This window comes from Cyprinodon variegatus, unplaced genomic scaffold (genome assembly GCF_000732505.1).
Source record: "Cyprinodon variegatus isolate N-32 unplaced genomic scaffold, C_variegatus-1.0 Scaffold7, whole genome shotgun sequence".
Lineage (NCBI taxonomy): Eukaryota > Metazoa > Chordata > Actinopteri > Cyprinodontiformes > Cyprinodontidae > Cyprinodon > Cyprinodon variegatus.
Window position 1 is genome coordinate 2,441,921 of NW_015150460.1, and position 16,672 is coordinate 2,458,592.

At 40.5% G+C, this 16,672-nt stretch overlaps 1 protein-coding gene across 2 annotated transcripts in view; it reads left to right on the plus strand.

Annotated features, from left to right (window-relative positions):
- The window catches only part of tmcc3 (transmembrane and coiled-coil domain family 3), a 63,941-nt gene extending 47,512 nt beyond the window's left edge, over nt 1-16,429 (plus strand). For both annotated transcript variants that reach the window (XM_015376502.1, XM_015376510.1), the window contains exons 2-5: nt 10,338-10,508; nt 10,947-11,728; nt 14,496-14,631; nt 15,926-16,429. In XM_015376502.1, the coding sequence (XP_015231988.1) occupies nt 10,338-10,508; nt 10,947-11,728; nt 14,496-14,631; nt 15,926-16,231 (1,395 nt within the window). In that variant the 3' untranslated portion in view covers nt 16,232-16,429. The remainder of the gene's footprint in view (nt 1-10,337; nt 10,509-10,946; nt 11,729-14,495; nt 14,632-15,925) is intronic.
- Nucleotides 16,430-16,672: the final 243 nt, after the last annotated feature.

The window sequence follows — 16,672 nt, forward strand, 5'->3', positions numbered from 1 at the left end:
CTTGCGATTGAAGCTCGCGGGATCAGGTTGGTCTCACGAGGCTAATCGTATGGTGTTTCCTGGAGTTGCGGTTAACAGCTCGACCTAGAACCCAGTTGTTCAGGACAGGGAGGAGCTGCTCATTAGGGAGCAGAATTATGAAATACTAATTTGGGCGTAATTTGGATACAGTAATAGCACTATACCCGTTAAAAGCTCAAAAAATTAGATTTTGCATCGATAGACCCTTTAGTAATTGTTCTAATTTATCAAACCTAGCTGTTGTTCAAAGCAGCACTGATGCTGGTTCTGGAAATCCAGCACTTAGTATTGCTACACATGTGTTAAAGTCTAATGTTGATATATAAACTAAGTTTGCTTATGGTTTCTTCTCTGTCTGTTTGTTTTAAGCCTCTCTGTCAGCAAAGTGTTGCTCTCCACCTCCATCCAAGCGTTAGACGGTTACAACACATGACATTATGTTAACGTGACAGCTTCCCGCCATTGTCTATAGTAACCCACTTATAAACACCTCGTCCTCTAAATCTCCTGATCGGGATTCGCCCAATCCCATTATTTCCTGCCCAACGCCCGAACACTCTAGTTTAGCTCTGCCAGCATTAATCTGGCTCACTGGTTCAGACAGAGCATGGCCCCACGCAGGGTTTGGGCCGACTAATGGATGACTAATGTAGTGTAATCTGTCACACTCACTGCTTTAAGCGCTCATTTGTCCCAGAATCAAGTGTACCTAATTAGTTGTTTTTTCTCTCCAACACAGATAAACTGTTATTGATATTTTCTGCTGTATTTATTTATCATGACTGAGGTCTGATTGGTTGAAATTTGATGAACCGTATCTGTTTGTTTTGTGCTGTAAAATCACGTATCGCTTTGCTTCTCTGTAACCTGAACGTTTACTCTATCATCCTATTTCCGCATTAATATTCATCACTGCGGTTAAGTCTCTTTGCTGCAGCCTTCGGTGACACTGCTGTTGATACTAAACATTGATGTTTGGCACTTATTTTATTTAAAAGCGGCTGTAAATTTTCCACAAACAGCCTGGAGGGGATAGTAAAAAATGTCCTGGAACAATTTGTCCATAAGACAGCGGCCGATTGGTTTTTGATGGAATGCCGTAGCTTTCCATCTACATGTCGTTGCTGATTAAACCAGTGACAGGGCAGGGATTATGTTGTTCACAAGGGATGGTTTCCTTATTTTTGGATTTGTTTCCACCTTTGGCTGAAAATCAGCAAAAGGATTAGAGGCCAGAATAGAAATACTGTGTGAGGAGCATCTAAAGGAGCTCTTTCCCCTGGTGATTTCCTGTATTTCTGCTGCCAGGCTGCGTCTTGCTCCCTGAGGCCATATGAGCCGCATCAGACCCAGACTCTACCTCTTTTTCACCTACAGTGCACATGCTACAGCTCATGTTTCTAATCTTCCTATTTGAATACAGAAACCTGATGCAAACTACTCTCCCACGCTGATCCTGCCTCTGCCTTATATTGTAGCTTTTACTGGACCATGAAAGGATATTCATCTACCTTTGTTAGACAACAACCACAAACTTCAATGTATATTATTGGGATAGACCAACGCATTGTGCATGATTGCAAAGAAGGGAAATGATGCACCTGTTTTCCACATCAAAAAACAGGAAAAAATCTAAAGAAAAGCAACAAATTTCACTAAAAATTAACAAAATCTGTATCCTTCTTTCAAATATAAAATCTTTTGATGTCTTTGTTTTTACATATTATGGCTGTAAAGTACTAAAGGCAGGAAATGACTCCCAGGTTGCACTTTAATCAAGCCGAACCAGACAGGGAAGCTGAAAATCAGAGAACCTGTAAAAATGTGCATATTACCTCTGGAGGAGCTGCAGAGATGCACGGCTCAGGTTGGAGAATCTCCCCACAGAACCATTATTAGTCTTAGGCTTTGACAAACTTCAATGTATATTATTGGGATAGACCAATGCATAGTGCATCATTGTAAAGAAGGGAAATGATGCACCTGTTTTCCGCATCAAGCTCGGTTCAGTTTATTACCTAAAAAACAGGAAACAAAACTGAAGAAAGACAACAAATTTGGAACTAACTTCACTCAAAATTAACAAAACCTGTATCCTTCTTTCAAATATAAAACCATTTGATGTCTTTGTTCTTACACACTAAGGTTGTAAAGTTCTAAAGGCAGGAAATGACTCCCAGGTTGCACTTTAAACAAGCCGAACCAGACAGGGAAGCTGAAAATCAGAGAACCCGTAAAAATGTGCATACTACCTCTGGAGGAGCTGCAGAGATGCACGGCTCAGGTTGGAGAATCTCCCCACAGAACCATTATTAGTCTTGGGCTCCACATATCTGACCTTTATTTAAAAAATGGAATAAAGAAATTAATTGCTAAAAGAGTCAGAAGGTTTTCGGGTGGATGTGAAAAAGTTTAAGTTAATAAATATTTTATCCATAGCAACCTAGCTGAAAAAGATTGCTTCAGGCAGCTTTAAATGAGCCGTGTTTTATCACCAGTTGACTTGCATATCGATTTGACAGCATGTCCTCCAGAGAGATGGAATAATATCCTCTTATTGGACAAACTGAAAGGAAATTAAGTACAAACTGCTGCAAACCTCTGAGAGTTGTTAAAATAAAATGAAACGCTCTTTCTTAGTGCTGCAATAACTTTAAATTTTCATCCAAAGCTTTTTAGCTGTTTTGTTCTATTGACTTAAATATTTAAAGGCCTCATGATCCTTTTTTATCTCTGTAGCAGCACTTCAATTAAAGCGCGGTCTGGACGGGTGATTTCCAAGGTTTGTTTATTTTTCTTAGATGTGGACCATGAGTCATCTCTACATCTTGTTTTACCTCAGTCACCATAATCACTGTGAAAACTAAACAGATATACAAATATTAGAATATAAACATTAACTTACAACACACAAACAACAAAATAAAACGTACCTCGCTGCTTTCACCAGGGAACGCTATAGTGCCAAGCACATCTCTGACAGTTTGTTGAAGTCATTCATTGATACAATGATTTGCCAGCTTTTATAGGGTCTGCCCTCATTTAGCTACGGCAGCCCATGAGGTACATAACAAAAAAAAACAACAACAAAACTTTACAAAGAGCAAATACAATTAAACAAAATACAAACCACCAGTGCTAATCAAAACAGACAAATATTAAACAATCTGCAACATCCTTTAAATAATTTGCAATAAATAGTCTGCAAAAGTGAATTTAAATGGTTCACTATCCATTACAATCTCTTTATTGCTTTCATTCAGTTTGGAAAATATAATATTTTTGTCCACTTCTTCATTTTGCACCCTTATTAGGTGCAGAAAACGCCGTTTCTGATGGTATCTTAAGTTAAAAGGGGAATTTTCTTTTTTTTGCTCACTAAAGCAAAATATTTTCATACATTAAACCTTCCACATCACAGCAACTGGATGATAAATTAAAATTATGAGCCAATAGGGTTTTAAATTTCATGTTAGCTTTTTTTTGTTGTTGTTGTCTTCGTGCTGGAGCAAAAGAGTTCATTTTCTATATATTTGTAGCAATATGGCATTTATGGTCTGTTCTCCTCCCAAACCACTGCGCTCTCATAAAAGAAAGACTTTTTGTGTTTCATTTTATATTAACAGTATCCGTCTACACTCCTCTGATTTCCCAGTGGAGAAATGCCTGTGTGTGTTTTGGCTCCATGTCTGCCCATCTGTATAACTCTCCAAATGCCCAGGGTGCATACCGAGGTCACATCATAAGCAGTGACCAGATATCTGCTCTGTAAAACGGGCACGCGTGTCCTCTCAGACATATGCTCGCTATGTGTGCCCTCAGACCTACTTTTAAATGCATGCAGGGGAAGCTGGGGAATTGCACACGGCGTCACGGGTGTTTGGGTCTGACAGGCAGCCATGGAGGGACTGTTATGAATATTTCAGCCACGTTTTCATTATCATGCTTATCATCCTTTCTGATAACTCAAACCAAGAATGAACTCTTCTGTTTGTTTTTATTATCTTTTTAAAAGGAGAAAATAGATAGCTGGGATCACAGCAGAATGAAGGTACTTTTGGATCCAAACACAAAAGCTGTTATAGTAAAGCCTCAAGCTACAATTTGAGCCTGCTAAGATTGATTTTTTCAGAGAGAAGGAGGTGGTCAAGAGAAACATCTGAGAGTCAGTATATTAGCGAGATAACTCTCTGGAAAAATTTTAAATTGCTTTTTAGTGAGACCTAGATTCCCTGTAATTCACAGCAGTGGAGAACGAAACGCTGGTGACAAAAACTGCGGTTAGAGGGTAGAATATTCTGGGAAAAATGTTGAAAATGTTGAAATTCAAATACAAGTATTGCAGCTTGTGGTATTGGCAGATACCGATACGATATCAGCAAAAATCATACTGTCATGGCTGTCGCGTTCATATTTGTTTCGTTTTTTTTTTGTTTTTTTTTTCACTTCTACACTGCAAAAAAATAAAATCTAAATAAGTGAGACACTTTGCCAATGGAACAAGACAATTTACACTTTAAACAAGAAAAAAACAATTGTATTGTCTTATTTCAAGTGCATAATATCTAGATAGCTTATTTTAAGAGTAAAAATACTAATTCCATTGGAAAACCATCTTATTAACCTGCTCAAATTAAGGGTAAATACACTTAATTTAAGACATTTTTACTCATTTTGAGATAGTTTTTGCAGCGTACTAAAGTAGGCTGCATGTCCCTGTGGAAAGACCCGCCTACTTCCTGGTTTCTGGGGATCTAACCTCAGTCCCATCCATTGGTTCCCTCGTTTCCACCTTCAACCAATGGCTCGTCACCACCTGCAATCACTTCCTGCTCATAAGGCGAGCCCACCAGTTGATTGAGGCAGCTTGTCACAGCCAGTTTGGCTTGTGAGCCTCGTTTGAACCAGACATTGTTAGTTAGCAGCTGTGTGTGTTTAGTGGAGTGGCTCATTTAAGTTTATGGTTACCCATTTGGGTTTGTGTTTAGTAGCCTGTGCCAGTATCTTTTTTTGTTTGGCTTATGTGTCTTTAGTAGCTTGAGGCTAGAAAGATGGTGGAATTAGGGCCAGAGTCCTCACTGATTGCCACACATAATGTTAGTTTCATTATGTGTAGTCTGTTTAAATGTATAGTTAGGCACATCCTTTTGAGGATCTCTTTCATTTAACTTTTATTTTAACAGCACCCTCATACACCCTTCTTTTTGTTGTTTTTTATTGCTTGCACCTCTTGTTACCAAAAAATAAATGATCATTTTATAATAACTTAATGGTTTCTGCCTATATGTTTATGCACACACTCCCCTTGACCAACAGGGGGTCGTAACAATACATACTTTTATGACTAGTTTTGTCATACTGAATGTTAGAAAAGGATTCATCAAGTGATGTTCCTAAAGGGAAGTTTGTTTCCGTAGCCCAATTCAATACATGGACAATTGAAAGTGCTTTACTTGAATTAGATGGTAAAATAGAAGAAAATTGAAAGCAGAATGAAAGTAAATAAAGATAAAAAAAAAAACATAAGTAAAACAAAAACCTTAAACTAATAATACAGTTTAACTTAAACAATCAAAGGCAGCTTTTTAACTTTGACTTAAAAGAGCTCAGGCCTTCAGCACTTTTACAGTCTTCTGGGAGTTTGTTCAAATAGGAACATAGGAACTAAATGCTGCTTCTCCATGTTTGGTTCTAGTTCTGGGTGAACAGATCAGGCTGGAACTAGAAGACTTGTGTGGTCTGGGAGGTTCATACACTGACAACAGGTCTGTTATGTATTAAGGTGCTGATCCATTTAAGACGAGCAGAAGGATTTTAAAGTCTATTATCTGAGCTACAAGGAGAGTTTATTGATCAGCTGAAGCTGGGAACAATATCAGCAATAGCTATGATAATAACTGACCTATTAATTTAAAAACTTTAAGCGTAAACATATTATTTTGAATAAAACATAAATTAAGGAGATAAAAAGTTTTGCACTCAGCTGTTGTTGCAAACTGTGTGCAGGATTCTTAGCTTCCTTATACAGTATCTGATATTTTAGACGAAGGTCTAAATATGTTTTTCGATATTAGTTTGTTGGCGATATAAATTTTGAACTTTTTTTTTTAAGGGACGTCATGTATTAATGAACAGCAGGAGTTATAAATACACTTGGACTTAGCTCAAGGCTAATTTCCATCCTCAGTCCTGTAGGATAGTGGATGGAAACATTGCTAGTGCTCAGGTTTCTGGCAGTTATGTTTCGCTGAGTCTCTGTCAGCTGCAGCTAAATATCATGACTCAGCATCATAGCTTGGAAAGAGCAGCAGATATTTTGTATTTAAAAGGAGAGCCGGTAAAAACCAAACCTTTTACTATCTCCTAACCATCTATTTCCAAACAGCTGGAGTCACCTTGGTGGTCTGGCTGTTTACTCCCTGTTCAAGCCTTCTCTCCGAATAGTCTTTTACTGTGTTCTCTGCTTCCCCCAGTCTCAGGTTATTCCTTCTCTTATATCTAAAATTGAAGTTGGTTTGTGAACCTGTGGTTAAAAGTGATTGTATCACGGAAAGTTAGAATTCCTCCTGTTTACTTCCAAGAATCTCGGCCACATTTACATAGATGATAGGAAATGTGCTTACTCCATCCCTTTTGTGATTGCAACATATTCCCATCTCAAAATATACATCATTTAAAACTTTTGTGGATGGGAAACAAGTTTGACATATATAAAACTCTATTTGTGTATGGGACAAAAGAAAGTATTCACTTCCTGTTTTTAAAAGAGGCTTTTTCACCATCAAAAGGGCAAATAAAATAAAAACAGTAGAACGAAATAATATTTCATCCATCCTTATCAGTTTAATGTTCAGCTGCTTTATTTTACAACTGCTAACTGTAGTAAACAAAGTTCCTGTTTGTTTTTTTCTGCACTCTTACAGCTCTAGTGTTTACTTGGGTGTTTGCCAAACTCGGAAACTCCACTGTGGGTTGTAAACCTTCAACTATGGGCCTTTTTTTCTCATAAAAAATTGTTTTGCTTACCAGGCATCCCTCACTGTAAACAACAGCCTTTATTTTAGATTGATTACTTTAATAAAGCTTTAAAGAAATGGATAAAACTGTGTAGCCGTTCCCAACATACGCAATGGTTTTAATAATGTGCAAACAGGTTTGTTTGTCATGTCCTGCGTTTAACTGATAATGAGGGATGATCTTACAGTGTTTGCAGTGACAACACCACTATCCCGTTCCAAAGCGGTGAACTTACACGTCTGTGTTTTGATAAAAAGATGCTGCGGCGTTGCTTTGATGCTTCAGGGATGTTATTCGCCGTGATGAATGCTGACTCCGCAGGCTGCGCCACAGACTCTGCTTTAAGCCACGAGACGAAACAATTACAGCGTCACGTATTCAGCTTGTCTCTGTGTGAGGGGGACAGAAAGGGAAGGGGCACATTAAAAAAAAGCCGCCTTTGGGGGATGTCAGCAGCTCTCTGGGATCTGTGTACTTTGCTTTGCTTCCCTAGCAACCGGAATTAGTAATATTTTAGGTTTTCTTATGTAATCCACTGCTTTTGTCTGTGCAGAGAACAAAAGTCACCCGAGGCTATGTGTTTGGAGCTCCGGGGCATCTGGCTGCTCCACTGAGTGTCTGTTCTGCAGCCCTAAAACAGATTTACTGCCTTTTTTTGTCCTGTTTATATACCCTCTAAACTGAAGATCCCTCATATCTGATATTCACACGCTGCATTCTTGAGCTGCTCCACGGTTGTCGTGATTGTAGGTGTACTCATTAAGAAACATAGATGTAATAGAAACCCTGCTTTTCTAGGCCACATAAACGCATCTGTCATTTGATGCAGCAGGTCGGTGCTGCAGAGTTTTACTTTAAAACCAAACAAGAGCCTCATTCATCGGCAGCCTTTGTTCAAATCTGCATGAATGCCTTGATGTTTTTTTTTTTCTTGTTTTCTTTCTCTGCTCATGCATCATTTGCTGCACTTTGAATAGATGTCAATTCATTCCTCACTGCTTCAACCTGAGATATGCACTGCATAGTAAAACATTTTCACATTTAGTCATGTTATCTGAATTACTGTCTATAGATAATGATATAATTTGATAGCCTCACTAAACAATGAATGTAACAAAAATATAAACACATGTATAGGGAATTTCTTTACTAGGCGATGCAAAAAAAAGGTGTTTTTCTTGTCGTTCAAAGGCTCTGAGCTGTTTGAGTGATACATACAGTACATGTTTAAACAAGAATTGCACATCAGAAAACCTAGAAACAAGATCGGTTTCAACACTATAAATGAAGAGAAGTAAACATGACCTTCCAAGGCACTATGACACATCTTCGCTGATGCACTTACTCACCCCATTTCGTCCGGAAATTTGCATTGCAATGCAAAAATGTTAGCATGTCTGCATGCCTCTGGCTAAGGCTGGCTCTCTCTGGACTGGACTTTTGCTTGCTCTGTTCTCGTCTACTTCCAAACCAAGAAGTGGATCCCGCCGGTCGGCAGGAGGTGCATATTCAGCAGCTGGAATATTAGTGCACTGCAAAAAAATAAAAAGTAAATAAGTCCTTTTTTCTTAAAATCTGTGCATTTTTTTCTTGAAATAAGGATTGAAGTGAGACACTTTGCCAATGGAACAAGACAATTAAAACTTTATACAAGACAAAAAAACAATTGCATTGTCGTATTTCAAGTGCATAATATCTAGATAGCTTATTTTAAGAGAAAAATACTAATCATCTTATTAACCTGCTCAAATTAAGGGTAAATACACTTAATTTAGGACATTTTTACTCATTTTGAGGTCGTTTTTGCAGTTTGAAAACGTTAACGCAACTACCTGCCCATCCACCAACCTTTTTACTTAAAGGCGCTTTTATTTTACCTCTCAATCTGTTAGACAGTGTCGCTCCTCAAGGCCACCTCTGCTCAACCAGGGAACTTATCATAAATAATGTACCGTCCATCTAGTGCTGAACATGGCTCTTCACAGATGTGGCCATTTGTTCGTCTTGCAGCATCAGGGGCCTTTTCCACGCTTCATTGCAGCACTGATGATAAGTTAGAGGGTATTGCCAGTGCAAAGACACTGAGGAGCAGCCATTCTACATCAGCTACACTTGTCCATACATCAGCAGTGAGAGAAGGTCAAAACAATACTTAATCAGATGAATTGAAGTAGCTCTAAAATTAGCTCTAATTCATGCTGCAGACTCTCATACATTCCAGTGTCTTCGCTCCGACTTTGTCAGCAAATAAAAATTGAAGCTTTGTCGTCAAATGATCGTCATTGAGTTCGATTTAGATTTGTTTATAAAGCCCATTTAGAAACAGCTAATTAAACTGAATGAAAATGTAACGCACACACTCACAGTTATCAAGCAGCCAGCAGGCAAACATTAGGCCGACGTTATGTAGATTTCCTCTGCTGTGGAGCTCCCTCCATCCTGCCTCCCTCCATCTTCATCGATTTAGGCAAAATCTCTCAAAAAAGAATCTGTTTTCTTTTTTAAAGCTGACATGTTTCACCATTTTTTTAATCTCTGTAGAGTTTCCTCTCTCTTTTAGGATGAGTTTTTTTTATTTATTAAACTTTAAGAACAAGAGCAGCAAGAGCAACAAGAGCAGACTGCAGCGTGTCATACGGTCTGCAGAGAAGGTGATTGGCTGCAATCTCTCCAGAAGCTGCACACCTCCAGGACTCTGAGGCGTGCAGGGAAGATCGTGGCTGATCCCTCGCACCCCAGTCACAGATTATTTCAGTCACTTCCCTCTGGCAGGAGGCTGCGGTCCATCAGGACCAGAACCTCCCGTCACAAAAACAGTTTTTTCCCGGCCTTATCAACAAGGCCAAGAGCCGCCCGTGACACTGGACAATGTTTCTTTTCCCCATTCAGGATTTCTGCGTTACATTAACGTATAGTCTACTGTGTGTATATAGCTTCTGTGTATATATATAAATATATATATTCTATCTTTTGTTTTTTGTCTGCATCAACAACACCAAGTCAAATTCCTTGTAAGTGCAAACCTACTTGGCATAAACTTGATTCTGATTCTGATTTATTTGAGTCGAAAGTTCTGCAGGTGAAGCAAACGGCTCTGAGACATGGCGAGTCACAGATAATAGATTGTAATATCTGCCTTTTAATAATTATTTTTTATTGGTTTACCTTGTTGCAGCTCTATTAAATGTAACTAAACTGGTAAATTTTCAAAAAGGGGGATTATTTTACTTATGTCTGTGTAACTCTAAAATAGCCAGAAGCTTCTGATGGATCATAAAAGAACTGCTCTGTGTCCACAGGCAGAGCGCAGCGGCTTGGATGCCAACATCCTCAGCATCCCGGTGCCCATTCGCCGTGGCGGCTCGGAGTCCAACCTGGATGTGGTGGACAGCGTTGGAGTCGATGGCATCGGGGTGGATTTTACAAAGGGAGCGCTGGGCATTGACAAGCTGCAGCAGAAGATCCTCAAGGTGGGGTCACACGTGTCCAGGCAGTCTGCAGCTTTCTGTGTGAACACAGCTGTAAAGTAGGCGTTATGGAACAGCCGCATTCAGAAATGGATTATATTCAGAAAATTCCTACAAAATGCAGAATATTTTGGAATAAAGCCTTTTTTAAGTTAAGTTGGAGCTTTAATTGTTATGATTTTTTTATGACTCTGTAGATTAAAACGGGTAAGAAACAGAAATAAAATTATTTTCTTCTTGTATTTTTAAATGCATTTTGTCTCCTTAACAGCAAAGTGTTTTAGAGAAAATTCATCATTATGTTTATATTATAAACACGACCTGAAGGTGTTGGACCCGAAAACTTTAGCAGCGGTTTAATGAAGAGGAAAATTTCATGATTTTAAACATTGATCTTATTTACCTAAAATGTAAATCTCCATCCTCCTTGTTTGTCTGTAGGTGACGGAGCAGATTAAGGTGGAGCAGGAAGCGCGGGATCAGAACGTGGCGGAGTACCTGAAGCTGGTGAACAATGCCGACAAGCAGCAGGTGTCCCGGATCCGTCAGGTGTTTGAGAAGAAGAACCAGAAGTCTGCACACTCCATCGTTCGGCTGCAGAGGAAGCTGGAGCAGTACCACAAGCGCATGAAGGACAGAGAGAGCAACGGGAAGCACAGCCACAAAGATGGCAGCAGCAAAGAGTCGGGGAGTCACAGCAAGGAGGGCAGCCTGCGGGACATCAGCTCCTCCGGGCGTCACCCCACCCTGGACAAAGTTAAAACCATCGGGCCCGGCGTGTCGCTCTCGCCGCCGTTCTTCTTCAACAAGCCGCGGGACATCGCCAACCTCATCAGGAATAAGTTCGGCAGCGCCGACAACATCGCCCACCTGAAGAGCTCTATGGAGGGCGGGACGGGTTTGCAGGCGGAGGGCGCCTCCAGGGGCCTGAGCGGCAGCGCCACCATCGTCGCTAAACCCACAAAGTACCAGAGCGACGACGAGTGCTCCACTGGGACGTCCGCATCGGCCGATTCAAACGGGAACCCGGCGGGAGGCTCGGGGACCGGGTCGGGAGGTCCTGGGAGGTCCGAATCCAACGGACGCCTAGTGGAGGTGCTGGACATGGTGCGGGAGGTCCGGGATGCTCAGGCACAGCTGGCTGAGGACATGGAGGCTATGAACACGCAGTTCAAAAGAGACTACACCTATTTTACTCAGGTGATGCAGGAGGAGAGATACAGGTGAGCACTGAGGTTCTGATCCGGTCCCCATAGTTCTACAGAACCAGTCCTCTCTCACACACTGACAGCTGCTATGGTCACACACGGTATCACGTAGGGGTGTAAATAACACCCATCATGGCGATTCGATTCAGTATCGATTTCCTGACCCAACGATTCGATTATTATGATACTCAAGAATACACCACGATTCGATTCGATTCATTGGTTCGTGTTTTTTTTTTACACCTTACAGGCTAGACAATGTTTCAAATTTGAAATAAATCAATGAAAGCTGTAATATCGTTATGCATTTTTTTTTTTTTTGAAACAACAGCAAATAACAGAAGTAGAAAAGTTGCACTCTACCTATTCCTATTAAAACCTCATTCACTGAGAAATAATAATAGCCCTGCGTTATAGATTCTGAAAGGCTTTGCATCAGAAAATACTGCACAAAATCAGTGCAATGAGTGCAATGCAATACCTCGGCTCCAGACGTCCCGCCCCCTCCACAGACGCTCCGCTGCTCCTCTCCCAAATTGTAGCTGACCGCANGAACTGTCGCGCTTCTCGTTGCGTCACACCTCAACCCGCCTCAAAGCCAACGCTGATTGGACGTTCGTTTGGTGAACGGCTCCAAATTTTCTTCAACTGAGAGTCTCCAGACTGCTTAGCGAGTAAAGTCTTAAAAGCTCGCGAGATCAGGATGGTCTCACGAGGCTACAAAATCTGTGCAATGAGTGCAATGCAATACCTCGCCTCCAGACGTCCCGCCCCCTCCACAGACGCTCTGCTGCTCCTCTCCCAAATTGTAGCTGATCGCAAACAGTGCCGCAGACAGGAGGCCGGCTTGTTTTGTTTTTATGACTGAAATTGCGGAAAACAACTCTTGAAGTTTGACCCACTAGAAGAGTGAGGTGCGCAAGAATCACGCTCTTTTTGGTCCTCATGTCCCTCCATCGTCGGACTAAACTCGCCCCCACTTCCTCACCGCCTCGGACGTATCTAGACCCACAGCGTGTAGCACAGACCACGCTTCAATGTTGAGCATAATTTAAAAATGTCTGTGTCAAGCTCACTGTGACACACTGCTGTAAGAGTATAACCAGGAAGCGCGGTAGGAGGGCAAAATAGGTTTAGCGCCACCGCAGCACGGGAGGGAGAATTACGTCCAGGAGCGGACTTGTCGATGATCGTCGGCTGTTGGATCGATGCATCGATACAAAATGATTATTATTTACACCCCTAGTATCAGGATGCACACCTGAGGATGGATCCCGTTAGCAACTTCAACTCTTTAAGCTAATCACGAAATCCAGATCCCTAAACATGAGATCAAAACACCAAACCGGTTTACTTTAAGTTCATATTTTCAAATTCACTTATGCAAGTAAACTAGAAGTTTAAAATAAACTTCTTAGGACTGAAACACTTTAAGTTTACTTTAAAGTGTACTTAATTCATTCTTCCAGCTGTACCTTTATTTAACTTCCATTAAACTGGAAAATCTACTCTTAGCATACAAAAGCACACTTTTAGGTAAAGTAGTCTTTTATGAATGCATGAATTTACTTGCAATAAAGCTATAGTTTATGAAAGTATACTTTAAGGTATATTTAAATGAGTCCCTACTTTATTGCTATAATGAAATAATCATGTTTACTGAATATATACACTCTTAGACTCTTGAAATGGGGAAAATACTGATGTTGAATTTATCAACCAGTCTCCTCATTTAACCCAACAACTCTGCAATGATGTAAAAAGCTTGGATAGGTGATAACAGCAACCCGACTTGTTTGGCCACACCCACCGCCAAGAATCAGCCAATGAGATCAAACTTATCTCCATAAGCCTCCAACACTCTCAGATACTTCAGTTTTGACTCATTTTAACTACCATCTTCTCATAAACAACAAATAAATGATATTGGAATTCTGTTTAGTTTTTATTTAGCTGAATTTTGCATTTTACAATGTAAATGTATATTTTTAGTAAACTTCTAGAATTATTTCATCAATAAACTCAGTAAACATATGTAGTTTTTTTATATTTAAGAATATTACTAGTATAACTAGTTTATTTAGTATATTTATGGATATGATTTTAAAATATTTTACATCATTAGTTTACAACTAATATAATTAAAGTAACCTTAATTACTAGTTTTTGATAAAGGAGAGCTGTGGAAAAATGCTGAATCTTTACGTCTTTTTACTCTTTTTAAGTCTGGTGACCCAGCAGCAGATATAACCATCAGTTAACCTGGATTCAGCAGCTCAGTTCAAACCAACCTGACTGGTTGTGGCTGCTTTATGGCAGCTGTGGTACTCCGAAAAACGTTTCCTCGCAGTAGATTCCCACTAGATGAGTGACGGGTTCTAAATATATCTTTGATTTAAAATGATTTCACATCTTTGCTTATTTATTTGAAGTAATAGCAACACAATAAACAGAGAATAGCATAGAATAGAAATATTGGATCTAAATCATCAGGCAGGTTGATGAGAATCCAGTTTATTAGACCCAGGTGGTTCTGTTTGCATGGGTGCTCTAACAGTGTTGACAGTTTAATGGTTATTCTAAAAAGCTGCAGCAAACTAAAAATAAACACACAAACCAGTTGACTGTTGCTAAGTCAACCAAGGCCAAACATTCAGCGCAGCGTCGTCACCGCAGCAGATAAACTGCTGCACGGTTTATGCCCACACACTCGCTCAGTTATGCATTGTTTCTGCCTCTCTCCTCCAACCACTCTGCATGCGCGTGGACGTCCGTCTGCCAGGTATGAGCGCTTGGAGGACCAGTTAAATGACCTGACGGAGCTCCACCAGCACGAGACCAGTAATCTGAAGCAGGAGCTGGCCAGTATCGAGGAGAAGGTGGCCTACCAAGCCTACGAGAGGGCCAGGGACATCCAGGTAACCTGAGATGCTGCTGGATGCAGTGAATGTGTCACAACATTGGAACATTTAGTCAAACCAACCTTTACTTTACTGATTAGGTGACCCTTAGCAGTAAATATGATAAATAAGTTATAACAGTATCCTTTTTCTAGTTTTTGACCTTAATTAGGGCTGAAACTATTATTTTTGCAAGTCCGTTAATCTGACAAACATTAATTCAATAATCAATTAATAATTGGATAGCCAAAGGTTCCTTAAAGCAGATTTTTTTACGAAATAAAACAAGGTGAAAGGAGTGCTGGATAGAGCAGATGAAGATGTTTTCTTTTTTATCTAAAATTCAAAATGTTAATGTATTTTTTTTTTTGCAATTTTGATATAATTACGGTTCTAAGTGGGTCGCTCTTTCAGGTAAAGACAATATTTTACAGTCTCTTTACTCCAGTTAACGATTTTTTGATTACTTAATTAGTTGGCGATTATGTCAATTATCACGATTAATCCGATTAATAGTTTCAGCCCTAATCTATATTATAACTCGTCCAGAACGAACCCTGCATCTCTGTAGAGACTCATAACTTTTAAACACTTAATCTGAGATTATACAGAACAAATAAGGTGTTTTTACAGTGAACAGAAAGACCCTTTTAATCTTCATTCTTCCATTGGATCGCTTTCCAGATGGGTTTATAATCTTGTGTTTGAATATTTTTGTATGAATGATGAAAACTTCAGTAGGATCTGAAAAATCAGTTGGAACCTTAGATGCTCTTTGGGAAATCCTTTAGTTTCTGAATCATGTTTGTACGGGTTTTAATCCTGCCCTGGGAAAAGGACAACGTCGGGCTTTTTGATCACAGGGTTGTAATCCAGATTAGAGCTCCTGTTCGAGGCGCTACATGTGCAGCGAAGCAGGAAGTCTGCATGAGTGAAATTTTTTAAAACCTCCCACAGATGCACCTTGAAGTGTACTTTGGTCTGGCCTTATCAGCCTCTGGGAGACAATCACCGGTTGTGGCTTTTATTGCCTAAAGCTGAAGTGTTTTGTTCTCACTGGAAGGAGCTTTTGTTTATTTTATTGTGGTTAAAGCACAGAGCAAAGCAGAGGTTCAAGGTAATTTTGTTCTGCAGGATAAAGATTCAGGGTAGGACATGATAAATATGCCTTTATTATAATTTTCTTTTTTACTGTTTGCAGCTTTGGTTTCTTTTCTTTAACATAAATAAAAGTTGTGCATAGTTTGAGGTCTGATCCAGCTGCTCCAGGCTGATCTCTAACCCGACCTTTGGTCTGACCGTTTCCATGCAGGAGGTCCTGGAGTCGTGTCAGACCCGCGTCTCCAAGCTGGAGCTGCAGCAGCAGCAGCAGCAGCAGACGGTTCAGCTGGAAAACACCGACGCCAAGGTCCTGCTGGGCAGGCTCATCAACATCATGCTGGCCATCGTCACCGTCCTCCTGGTGTGCGTCTCCACGGCGGCGAAGTTCACCGCGCCGCTGCTGCGGAGCCGCCTGCACATGGCGTTCACCTGCGTGGGCGTGTCCGTCCTGGTGCTGCTTTGGAAGAACTGGGAACAGGTGGAGTTCACCTTGGACCGGTTGATCCTCCCACACTGACGAGGGAGGGAGTTTACATGTAGCCTTACACCGCATCAGTCCGGGGCGCCGCACAGAGAGCCTTCCCCAGAATGCACACACACTAACCGGATTAGCTGAAGAGGAAATCATCACGAGCGAAGCTTTTATCAGGAAGTATCAGGACCTCTGGGGGGGTCGAGGCCCTCAGGATGCCTCCAATGAACCAGCCAGCTGTAACAAAAAAAAATCCACCTGAAGGATGATTTCTACTGTCAATTATGACGTTTTGGTGCAACATTTTATTTTTTCCATGTTTGTGTGTGAGAGCCACTTTTGAATGCGTTTAATTCTTTGTCTTATGTGTGTTGTTGCTGCGTTTCATGAAGGGACGGTCTGATAAGTCCCCTTCCTCATGTTGAAGCTGAAATCATGAGACTTGCAGCTGGAAGGAGGGAAACAGGCCGCCTGCGTTTATCTAGA